Source organism: Myotis myotis, unplaced genomic scaffold, assembly GCF_014108235.1.
Source record: "Myotis myotis isolate mMyoMyo1 unplaced genomic scaffold, mMyoMyo1.p scaffold_m19_p_3, whole genome shotgun sequence".
Taxonomy (NCBI): domain Eukaryota; kingdom Metazoa; phylum Chordata; class Mammalia; order Chiroptera; family Vespertilionidae; genus Myotis; species Myotis myotis.
In genome coordinates, this window is record NW_023416335.1 from 10,625,515 (window position 1) to 10,638,409 (window position 12,895).

At 42.0% G+C, this 12,895-nt stretch overlaps 1 protein-coding gene across 1 annotated transcript in view; it reads left to right on the forward strand.

Moving 5' to 3' along the window:
- MTMR7 (myotubularin related protein 7) overlaps positions 1 to 12,895 on the forward strand; it is an 80,242-nt gene that overhangs the window by 18,267 nt on the left and 49,080 nt on the right. The window contains exons 2-3 of the mRNA XM_036296592.1: positions 7,751 to 7,873; positions 9,240 to 9,402. Coding sequence (XP_036152485.1) covers positions 7,751 to 7,873; positions 9,240 to 9,402 — 286 coding nt within the window. The remainder of the gene's footprint in view (positions 1 to 7,750; positions 7,874 to 9,239; positions 9,403 to 12,895) is intronic.

A 12,895-nucleotide genomic window follows, 5' to 3' on the forward strand; every position in this document is an offset into this window, starting at 1 on the left:
GTCCTCCCTGGTCTCAGCCCTGAGAATCCTGACCATCTCCCTAGCCAGTATTGGGGCTCTGGTACCCCATTCCCAGGCTTTCTGTCTTTGGGTTTGTCTCAGAGCATATTCTGATAGTGGTTTGTGCATGTAGTTTTGCAGAATAGTTTTGTTTGAAAGCACTCTATTTGCAAATACTCCTTTCTTGTGTAAAATTGCTTAAAATAATGGTTCACTGGTCATCCTAAACATGTTGATTTTGAAGGGCTAACATGACCTCAGAGGCACTCACCAGTGCCCACTGCCTTGGTGAACTTGGGCTGTGGGGTTAGACAGATGTTAGTCCCAGGCTATGCAAGGACCTCACTCCTGGGGTTATTGCTGGGATTCCCTGAGGTCAGATGTGCAAAGTGGTAGCGTAGTGCATGGCGTAGGGGCAGTACTCTACAGCTATTCATGATTGCTTCTATTATTATTTTGGTAACTTTTACATAAGCCAAATGACAGGATTGGCCCTCTCCAGGAGATAGTGGTAAAGTTATTTCAACACCCCATTCCATTCCCTTTGGAGGTCCAGATCTCGCCCCAGGATTTCTGCCACCTCCTCTGGAGGTTTGCATCTTCACAGTCACCCCAGGCAGATCTTCTGCTTCCAATGAATTTGTTCAGGTTAGGGATTGTCTCAGCACACACGTGTGCAGCTCTGTTATGACACAGCTATGAGAAATCAGAACCCGCCCCTTGCTTACTGCACAGCCGTCTCCAGCTCATCAAGGCATTAGGTGTAAAGCCCAGTCCGCTGAGGATCTGGGGCAAAGGAGAGGCTCATGAAGCAAAAAGACTGGGATTAGACTCTTCCTCCCCACCCCTGGGATTCTCACCTCCTCCAACAACCCCTAAAATGAGGTAGAAATAGTTTCTAAAACACACCAAAAGATTAACAGTGCTTGTGTTTGAATTATGAGACTAAGGGTGATTTTCTTTCCTTCCTTCTATATTTCTGAATCTTACAACATTACGTAAATAAGTATATGTTTCCACATTTTTTAAAAGACCAGTTGGTTAAGCTGGGGGAGAGAGCTTCTTAGGACTGGGGAGACTTCGGCATCGGCAGGATAAACTCTTGCCCAGTGGTCCTCATCTTCTCTTTCTCATCCTTTAAAACCCATTTTCCACAAATTCCTCCTAATGGGAGTTATTTTTCCCTTGTGTGTATCTCAACTTGAGATCCCCCTCGTTGGCAGCATTACTAAGCTCCTTTCTTGAAAACGTCTTGACATGCCAGTTGCTTCTGGAAAGCTCCTTGTATGCTTTGGCCGTTGGCTGCTTTGGGATGGAGTCTGAGTGGCCAGTGTGCCCCCCTCTGGCGTCTGTCCTGTCCCCCACTCACTCGAACAAGGACGAGGGCCTCTACTCTCCCGGCTCCCGGGAGCTCACTCCTCCAGCCATTGTGTTATGGCTTCTGATGCCGATGGTCCCGGGTCCACTTCCAAGGTGGCCAGCGTCTTTCCTGTTACTGAACTCCATGGGCATATTACAGTTCTTGTCTTGTTTGATCTCTCATCGGCGTTTGACATACTAGTAAACACTCCTTCTCACCCTGCTGGCGTGGCTCAGTGGTTGAGCATCGACCCATGAACCAGGAGGTCACGGTTTGATCCCAGGTCAGAGCGCATGTCTGGGTTGCAGGCTCAATCCCCAGCGTGGGACAGGAGGCAGCTGGTCAGTGATTCTCTCTCATCATTAATGTTTCTATCTCTTTCTCCCTCTCCCTTCCTCTCTGAAATCCATAAAAAATATATTAAAAAACCCGCAAAACAGACAAACAAAAACACTCCTTCTCTCTGAGATCTCTGCCTGTGCACAGCCTCCCTTGGCGTCTGATTTTTCTCCTAACGGGCCATTCCTTCCTACTTTGCTTTTCTCATCCTTTCGCTTTTGTCCATCCTTTAAACGTTGGATTTCTTCAGATCTCCTTTCTCTCCCTCAACATGCTCTCTCTAGGTAACTTCTTTTGGTCTCATGGTTTCAGGTGCCATTTGTATGCCAATGACTACAAACTCCACTGCATTTCAGCAAATCTGGGACATCAGTGATTGTAAGATGCACCAAGATTTATGTTCCATAAAGAAGGACAAAAGCACTGCCAAGGAAATGACACCACGGCTTCTTACCACATTAATCATAAGATGCATTGCATTTTCAGGAATGTCAGAATGTGGAAAATGTACACCCAAGAATTGGTGACCTATTGTAATGTTTTGCACCGGTGAGCTGCCGTTTGCAGAGCAGGAACACCTAGGGGTTCCTAGGAAAATATAGAGGAATTGCAGTAACTTTTTCTGGAGAAGCTGGTAGCTCCTGAGGGTCATCTCTCTCCCAGGATGTAAGAGGGTTATTATCATAGAGCTCATTGTAACTGTCGATGAGATAGCATTAAATTCCCTGAACAACGAGGCGGAGTAATTGAGCCAGTGGGTCTTCAAGATGGTGGCAAAGTTCTCAAGATTTATTTTATTTTATCTTGAGTTGACTGGCTCTAGAATCGCAGTCAGGAGTGTCCTGGCTACCTTAGTGAAAGCTACATGGTGGAACTGAGCAGGGTCCTGACCTTCACAGAATTTCTCAGACACCTGAATTTTAGTTCTGTTTTAATTTTATTTTACTTATTTAAAAAGAAAAATCTTTATTGTTGAAAATATTGCCGAAACCGGTTTGGCTCGGTGGATAGAGCGTCGGCCTGCGGACTGAGAGGTCCCAGGTTCGATTCCGGTCAAGGGCATGTACCTGGGTTGCGGGCACATCCCAGTGGGAGATGTGCAGGAGGCAGCTGATCGATGTTTCTCTCTCATCGATGTTTCTAACTCTCTATCTTTCTCCCTTCCTCTCTGTAAAAAATCAATAAAATATATTTTAAAAAAAAAAAGAAAATATTACATATGTCCCCCTTTCCCCTCATTGACCCCTTCTAGCCCACCTCACCCCCGGCTCCAAGCCTTCACCACCCCACCCTACTATCTGTGTCCATGGATTTTGCATATATGCATACAAGTTCTTAGGTTGGTCTCTTCCCACCCACCATGAATTTTAATTCTTACTACCTTTAAACGGCATGACATGCCAGTTGTTCTCTTTTGTTGTGACACAGCGCTGGGAAATCATGCTGTGGGTGTTTTCCTAATGGTGTTTTGTCTCTTTTTTCCTTCTTCTACTTCAAAATACTTTGGACAGCTGTGGGATGGGTAAGAACTTTTGCCAGATTTTGAAATGTAACTCTCCTGCAGCGGCCTCCACAGGTAACAGGAAGACATTAACTATTCTAATCTACCACCATCTGTGATCCTTGTTCAGTTCAACTGAGGTTTTCTACAGATAATCTAAGTGGTGTAGCTTCCTTCACTTCCATAGGGAGAATAATTCATACTAGATCTCCTTGTCTCAAAATATTACCATATGTTCAGTACGATGATCTCAATAAAGTTTTGTTTCGTTTCTATATATTGTTAACTGGCACATCACCCTGGACAGCTGCTTAATTTAGTTAGGCCCATTTTAGCATGCAAATTAGTTTTTTCCCATAGAAATGTTCCAAAAATAATATATCCCCTTGCTCCTCTCTTCCCACAACTCTCTTTCATAATATCTTTGTTGGAGCTAGTTTAAAATAGAATGTTTAATGACAAAAGTTTGAATAAAGTAATCCAATCATGTGGGAATTGAAAAATATTCTCCTTAAAAACTCTTGGGTCAAAGAAGAAATAAAAATTCCAGTTATAGTCTATCTGGGAAGCAAGAATGCTAATACTGCAAGCAAAATTCATAACATGCAGCCAAAAATTTACTTTGGAGGAAAATTATTGGACTTGAAATTTTGTTACTAAACAAGAAGAATAAAACTTAATGAGCTGACTATTAAACCTGAGCTTTTGGAAATGAACAAAGGAAAAAAAGCCACATATACACCCGAAGAAAGCAAGTTAAAACATTTACTAAGAAGCACAAGCATAATTAACAATTCGAAAGAGAAAATTATTAAATTAGTAAGTCCAAGATCTGTTACTTTGAAGAAAAACCTTTGTGCTTGGCTGGCAAGGCTCAGTGGTGGAGCCTGGACCTATGAACGAGGAGGTCACGATTCCATTCCCGGTCAGGGCACATGTCTGGATTGCGGGCTCAATCTCCAGTGTGGGGCATGGAGGAAGCAACTGATCAATGATTATCTCTCAGGGTTGATGTTTCTATTTCTCTCTCCCTCTCCCTTCCTCTCTGAAGTCAATAAAAAATATATTTTAAAATAAAGAAAAAAGAAAAACTTTTGCATATCTAATCACAGAAAATAAAGAACATAATTTACAATATTAGGAGTGAGAGAAGAGATAAAGAGAGAGAGATTTATGCACAGATAAGAATTAAAACGTAAGAATTGAAAATCAGCAATTAGGAGATAATTTGTAAGTAAAATAGATGTCAAATGAGATTTAGTAAGAAATGAAAATATTGAAGGATTTATAACCACTTAAGTAAGACATTGAAATAATTATTTAAGAGTCATTTCTGAATAAAGTGTTTCAAGTAATAAATTATTTGTATATTGAAATCTTCCTAATCAATTGATATAATCATGGCCATGATGAATTCACCTAATGAAAGTAGCACAAATAGCCAGTCTCTCTTAAAAGCATAGATGAAAAAAAAAATAAAACCCAAAACAAAACAAACAACAAAAATACTGCAAACAAAACAAAATAATTAGCACAGATAAAATGTAAGCAATATTAAAACATTAATACACCAGTTCCAGATTGGTCATACACCAACAACCTGACTTCTTTAATAACTAAGAAATTTATTACTATGGATAACACAGGATTAACGCTAGAAAGCAAATAATTCATCCAAGTATTATTAAAATGGCATACTGTTTATTTCTGATTTTCAAAATTAAAACTCAGTAAACTAAGAATGGATCACTTCCACAATGTGATAAAAAATACCAAACTCAATGGTGAGATATTGGGAGTGCTCCTATTAAAAACAGGACTGCACAGGAAAAGATGATCAACATCATTAATCATCAGAGAAATGCCAATTAAAATTATAGTGAGATACTATCTTACCCCTAGCAGAATGGCTGTAATAAAAAAGAGATTTCAACAAGCATTGTGTGGAAGAATTGGAACCCTCATACTGGGTAGGAATATAAAATGAAACAGCCCCTCCGGAAAACAGTCGGAGAGTTCCTGTAGAGGTTAAACAAAGAGTTACCATCTGATCCAGCAATTCCATTCCTAGGTTTGTGTGTGTGTATATATATATATATATATATATATATATATATATATATATATATATGTATGTATGTATATATATATATATATCTCCAAGAGAAATGAAAACATATGCCCTCACCAACACTTGTATAAGAACATGCATAGAAGCAATATTCATGACAGCCAGAAAGTGGAAACAATCCAAAGGACTATCAACTGACAAATGGATAAATAAAGTGTGGTATCTATATAGATAAAATCTCAGCGACCCAACGGCAAAACGACCAGAGCTACCAGTCGACCAGTCGCTGTGACGCACTGACCACTGGGAGCAGATGTTCAACGCAGGAGCTGCCCCCTGGTGGTCAGTGCACTTCCACAGTGGGAGCGCCGCTCAGCTGACAAGGATGGGTGGAGCTCCCACAGCGGGCTGATCCTCGAAGGCCACGCCCCCACCAGTGCACAAATCCATGTACCGGGCCTCTAGTATCCACGTAATGGATTGTTACTTGGCAATAAAACAAAATGAATATGATGCTAAGTTAGAGAAACCAGTCACAAAGTATAACATATTCCATTTATATGAAATGTCCAGAATAAGCAAATGCATAGGGACAGAAAGTAGATTGGTGGTCGCCTAGTGCTGAGCTGATTTGGAGGGAATGCTAATGGGTACAGGATTTTGTTTTTCTTGGGGTGGGGGTGATGAAGATGTTTTAAAATTGATTGTGGTAATGTTTGCACAATGATGATATGTACAATGCTGTGAATATATTTAACACCATTGAATAGTCTACTTTCAATGGGTGAATTGTATGAAATGTGAATTATATTTCAATAACACTGTTATTAAAAAACCGAAAAAAAACCCCACAAGAGTGGCTGCTGTCACCACTGTCATTGTTATTTTTAATGGTCTAGTTCGTGTCATCACACAAGGGGGAAAAGAGGTATAAATACTGGAAAGAAAGAGACAAATTATTATAGAAAATATTCCTCTCTACTCAGGTAACTTTTTGAAGATCCAAGTGACTTTATTGAAAAAAGCTTTAGAACCAATAAAAGAGCTTGGTAAAGAATCAGTTATAAAACATAAAATTAGGCCATAGGTTATTATCCTTACTGTATGACCTGTTCCGATGAATATGTAAGGAGTGATGGCCACCTAGTAGGAAAGTAAACCAATGCTATGAAGACCATTGACGAAGGAGACAGAGGATGGAGACCCATTAAAAGAATGTGGAGCATATTAGTAACGACAAAAGTACTTTTTCAAATCCGGAAGCTGATAGGTTCTTAAATGAACATCTTTAAGAAACAGCCATTCACCAAGTCTCAAGAAGTATGCAACCACCCTGTAGTAAATGGTCTGACTACAGAAAATATTTGAAGTACCTAATGCTTTATTTACCTCATTAGATCCCTGGAAATTGGGAAGAAATGGGATGGGACCTGGAAGACTGGTTTGGTTCTAAGGGCTCAGAGGAGACTGGACGATGGGTGTCTTGAGTGCTGTTTGCCCTTGGCGTTGTCCTTGCAGTATTCGTTAGGTTGGATACCCACCTAGGTCTTCCCTGGAGCAGTTGGGAAGCCTTGGGCTCTCCAGTCACATCAGGACCACAGCTTCTCCATTGGCCTAAAGAACGGGGCACATACAACCCACTAGGCCCTAAGCTGCCTCATGGAGGGCAAGTAACCATCCTGACTTGAGGGATGAGGGTTGAGCCAGCGTCCGTCTTCAGTTTTTCACTTGCCCTGAAGAGATTGTCTTATCATTTCCATTACATTTTGTATTGGAATGATCCCAGTGCATACATCCTTGAAATTGCTCTGCATGTAAGAAATATTTTCCTGATAAAAAATCGTTTCCAAGAAATCTCTCCTAACAGTTCAAATGAGCTCAGTGGTGAGAATTCCATTTGTTAGAGAGATTTTACTATAAGTGAATGTGAGCGTCTTAATTTGAGAGGTTTTCCTTGGAAAATGCAGAACACTTCTCTGATACTTTTTGCTCCCAGATATATATTTCTATTTCCTGCTCATTTCTGTGGAAGCAAACAGCCTTGAGACAATTTCTACAACCATGAAACACATAGGAAAGTATATTTTCTTTTTAATAAAAAGTAATTCATACATAGTTATTGTGTGAATGCTGAACTTTGATACACACACTACCTGCCTTAAATTAGAATTACATAATTACAGTGAAATGAAAACACTGACCTATTTAAGATATAGAAAGGGTAATCTTAAAGAAGAGGTTTTATAAATCTTTTGTGGTACATTAAAGGTCATATTTAAGTAATTGGGGAAATTTTATCTTTTGATATACAGATTCATATTCTGAGATCTAATTAATTTAAGGGGAAAATTTTGTTTTTTTCTTATTGGGAAAATTCTCAAATTGCATTTTGGATTAAGCACAAGATTACCTACTTGTTTTTCACTTTCCTGACTAGCTCCGGTGCTGTAACTATAACTGTGTCAAATGCTTTTCCTAGGTCGAAAATGTCCGCTTGCTAGATCGAATATCTTCCAAAAAAGCAGCCCTAGGAACTTTGTATTTGACGGCTACTCATGTCATATTCGTGGAAAATGCACCTGACACAAGAAAGGAAACATGGGTATGTATTCCTTATTTCCGTTGTTTGAAGTAAAGAGCTGGATCCTCCATTCTTTCGTTTGTCCCCAGGGTGAGGTGGGCGGGCTCTTGGTGTGTGGGTATTCAGGGGACTGTTTGGGGAATGTGACCTTCGCCTTTTCCTGTAGAGTCCACTCTACTTCATCTACATCAGCGGTTCTCAACCTGTGGGTCGCGACCCCTTTGGCGGTCGAACGACCCTTTCACAGGGGTCACCTAAAACCATCCTGCATATCAGATATTTACATTACTATTCATAACAGTAGCAACATTACAGTTATGAAGTAGCAACGAAAATAATTTTATGGTTGGGTCACAACATGAGGAACTGTATTTAAAGGGCCAGAAAGAAGGTTGAGAACCACTGATCTACATATTCATTTTAAACACTAATTGTTTGACGAGAAAGCCACAGATACAAGTGGTTCATGCCACAGCTTTTGAGTAGAGATTCTGTAATGTCAGTATCTCAGATATAGTCATTTTATTCCATTGTCTCCACTTTTCTGATAATTAAAAGGAAGGGAGGGAAGGAGGGAGGGAGGGAGGGAGGGAGGGAGGGAGGGAAAAGCAAAGCTAGGGAAGTGTCCTATCATCAGGCATTTCTGCTATGCAATCATGAGACTGTATATTCCTTATTTTGTATAACCCGCTCACCATGACATTGTGACAGAACCGCTGAATTGTAGATTGGCCTTTTCTCTAGTCCATAGACATTGCTCTTTTTGCAGCTGAAGGTGGCAGGCACTACTTACTGGAGAGGAATTGAAAGGATGAAATGCTTGCCATGGAGGACTGAGCAGAGACCCTCCTGAGACAACGGACATGCCCTTCAGCTTGATTTCCCTTAAAAGAAATCTCCTCTGCAGCCAGCCTGACTCCCAGCAACTTAGCAAACAAGTGCAAGTTGCTATTGAGCTTGAGCATTCCATGTGGAATTCGGGAGCACGGTGGCCCCTCCCAGCGGAGTCATCTCTGACTTTTGTTGATTGCAAGATTTATTTTACTAACTTCTCATGACCTTCTTTCATTTGAGCTATTAACCGCAATCAGCAGTTGACTACCAAAATGTTCCCTTGCCTGGACTTGTGCAAAAGAGTATGCTGAATCATTGGCTCCAAATCATGAGCCTGGGTATCCGAAAGCTTGACACAGAAAAAACAAAACGGGAAATCTAGTTGGTTCTTTCCCAAAACATCTCAGTTCTTGTTATCTGAGTGCAGGTGTTGAGCTAGCTGAAGGTCGGGGAGTGTTGCCGGTCTGTCTGTGTGGCTCCGAGATCTGTGTCACTCCTCGCCCTGTGTATCAGTTGTTCGTGCTTAGCTTATCCACGTCACTTTCGGTTGCAGATTCTTCACAGCCAGATTTCCACCATCGAAAAACAGGCAACAACGGCTACTGGGTGCCATCTGCTTATTCGTTGCAAGAACTTCCAGCTCTTACAACTCATCATCCCCCAGGAGAGAGACTGCCACGACGTGTACATCTCTCTGATACGCCTCACGAGGCCAGGTAGGCCAGGGGAGCTCGGCGTGGCACGGGGCCCACCCTTCAGAAATTCACAGATCACACCCGGCCAGTGCACATGGCGCCCGAGCATGTACAGTGCTTTAGGCATCAGATGCTCTCCCAGGCCTCCGAAGAGGCCAAGAAATCAGAATCATAGCTTTCCTTATCTCTGAGGAGCTCTCCCTGAGTTGCCTCCTATAGGGACCTGTCATTATTCTTAGCATTCACTTTATCTCTGGGGGTTATAAGCGTGTTTGTTTTCCCTTCAGGGTAAAATCATCTTAAGATTATGCCCTTCTGATACTGTGAGAATCACGTGACCTGGATGGAGGTCTAAGCCCAAACTGACAAATTGTTTCCTATGGAAAACATTGCTGTCACACAATTCCAATGCAGTCTTCCCCACCTTGGGGCTTTTAAGGCTTGGTTTCTGCTCCTTTTTGATAGTAACATATGTGTCCCAAGGTTGGTATAACTAGACCGTGTTAGCATCATTGAATATTCAAAGTGTGGATCTGTTGAATCCCTAAACAGAAGCTCTTTAAGTGTCCTTGGAAGGCAGTTTGGTTGATTTGAGAAGTATTGTGATATATCCCTCATCTTGGGTCTTCCGATTTGTAGCCCATTACCCACTTCTACAGAAGTGTGTCTTGTCTCCCTGTGTGGCCTCTGTGAGCTGTGGGTTCTTATTGCTTAAAAGAAATACATGTCGCCCGGCCGGCGTGGCTCAGTGGTTGAGCATCAACCTAGGAACCAGGAAGTCACGGTTCAATTCCCAGTCAGGGCACATGCCCGGGTTGCAGGCTTGGTTCCCAGTGTGGAGCGTGCAGGAGGCAGCCGATCCATGAATCTCTCTCATCATTGATGTTTCTATCTCTCTCTCTCTCTCTCTCCCTCTTCTTTCCTCTCTGAAATCAATACATTGAAATACATGCCTGAGTTTCTGCGGAGAATACAGTGAAAAGAGGTCCTTGATGTAAAGGTCATATCCATGGTAGTGCTACCCAGAAGTCATGAGTAAGGAAATAGGATATGGGCGTGTAGTTACTTTGCTGAATGCCTTGCCATTCAGGACCAGCATTTTGATGATGCTCCTCAAGGCAGTGGGTCGGGTCCTCGGTTTCTTAGGCTCTGACCATATCATCGGTAGACAGCTAAGAGCTAAAGTTAGGTCATGAAAACAGTGCCAGGGGCTGTCAGAACCTGACGATTCTGTGTGCTCCTCTTGGAAGGCAGCTGGTTGGAGCGTTCTCCTCTTGCTGTGTTGAAAAGAACTGCAGAGTTAGCCAGGAAAGCGGTTGAACTTTTGGGAGGCGGCACTATAATTGGAACAGAGGTCTGGGAAGAGGGACATGAGGTTGCATGCAGCCGAGAATGCGAGGACAATTGTGGGCCAGCAGTGTCTGTGTCACTGATTAATGGGCGTGCTGGATAACAAATGTGCTCCGACCGGATTAATGGGGTTAGGAATAGCCTGGAGACCTGGGAAAGGGCTAAGCAGCTGGAAGATCCCAGGCCGGTGAGGGCTCCGGCCCAAGGATGGTGAGCCCCAGGACCCACAGTGTGAGGGTCCCCCACAGGGGGAAAATCACAGTATTCCCCTAGTTTTAAAAATGCACACTTTTTCTTAAAAGTGAACTTTTGAGAGTTAGTTATTAGACAGCCACACATCAAAAAAGGAAACCTTAGTAATTCATTGAATTAAAGTCGTTATCTTAAAAGGTTTTAAAAAGCCACCAGCATTTTGAAACATTGGAATGAGCAGTGACAGTTTACATAAACCACAGTACTTTACTAAGTGTGGGAAGATGAAGTAGGACCCAAGCAGTTTCACAGTTGAATGTTCAAGGCCGTGCTAAAAGTAGGACAGATTCCAGCCTATAGCCTTGGGAGCAGGGTTTTGAATCTGGGTGGAGGTGGGGAATGGGGGTGGAGGGGGTCCCAGCTGGGGCCAGGTGTGGCTTATCAGAACCATCCAAGGATCTTTCACAAAATACCTTCCCCCTCCTCCAGGTACATCAGAAAAGAGGGGTGTGTGTGTGTGTGTGTGTGTGTGTGTGTGTGTGGTATACTTTGAGTTCTAGTGGTACAGTATAGCTCTGTGCTTAGTGGCCGACACAAATCACATACTTTCATTTTCCTTTATGGACATAGCTAACCACAAGGTCCTGTAGAGGACTTTTTCTTTTTTTTTTTTTTTTTAAAAAAAGAAGAAATGTTGGGGGGTCCATTGAAGTCAAGGCCTGTGAAGGAGATATTTCCAAAGCTCTTGAGATTTTCTTTTCCCTGAATTAGGATTTCTGGGGAAAGGGTAAGCCAAATGACTAGCACATTTGGTGACATTTTATTGGTTTGCCTTTTTAATGAATTAAGATTGGTCAGAATTTGCCCTGGCTGGTGTTGTTCAGTGGCTAGAGGGTTGGCCTTCAAATGGAAGGGTCATGGGTTCTATTCCAGTCAAGGGTACATACCTGGGTTGCAGGTTCCCCACCACCTGGTTGGGGCTCACGGCGGGGTGGGGGTGGGGCGGAGGGACAGGGCAACCAATTGATGTGAAGTTGAGGATTAACAACAACAGCAAAAAAGATTGGTAAGAATTTGGTCATGGACTGTAAAGATCGCAGTAAAAAAATAATGTAGCCAAATTCAGTGAGTTCCTTAATTCTTAGTAAAGAAATAACTTAGGTTAAAATAGTGGCGTGGCCCTAGTGAGAAAATAAGTTAGATTCAAAGTGCTAATCAGGTTATACAGCTTTCAGAGTAAAAGAAGACCCTGTTTCTCAGAGGACTTCCATTTTCCCCATGCTCTTTATGTTCTTCCTCTAATTTGCTGCCTACTGTTTATTTTTGTAACAGTTGTCTTTCCCTCTGTAGTGTTGGTGGGCCCTTTAGCATTTAAAACATCTCTTTTATTTCCCCATTTTTACTAAACTATTTTTTCATTTTATCTTAGTCCCCAATTCTTAAAATCTCATAATGCTCAGCTGGTGTGGCTCAGTGGTTGAGCGTCAGCCCATGAACCAGCAGGCCATGGTTCAATTCCCAGTCAGGGCACATGCCCAGGTGGCTCGATCCCCTGTAGGGGGCCTGCAGGAGGCAGCTGATCAGTGGTTCTCTCTCATCATTGATATTTCTCTCTCTTCCTCTCTGAAATCAAGAAAAATATATATTCAAAAAATAAAATATCACAGTTGATATAGTGTCACTTGCTGAACATAATTCTTTACAGTCTTTGTCTAGTCCTTGCAGCGTCAGCGGATTTTACAGTGGCCATTTCCTTTCTATTGATTATACTGACCTCTGGTCCACAGCTCTTTTCCCCTAAGTGTGAGCTTTCACAATCCTGAGGTTTAATTTGAACACTTGTTTGTTGAAAATACACAGGAAAAGTCTCATTTTCATTTTAAGTGCAAAATCCAATAATAGCTGTGTTATCTTCTCACCCCTCTTTAAATGGCTTTCAGGTTCATTTATTTTAAGTTGCCCAACTTAAGCA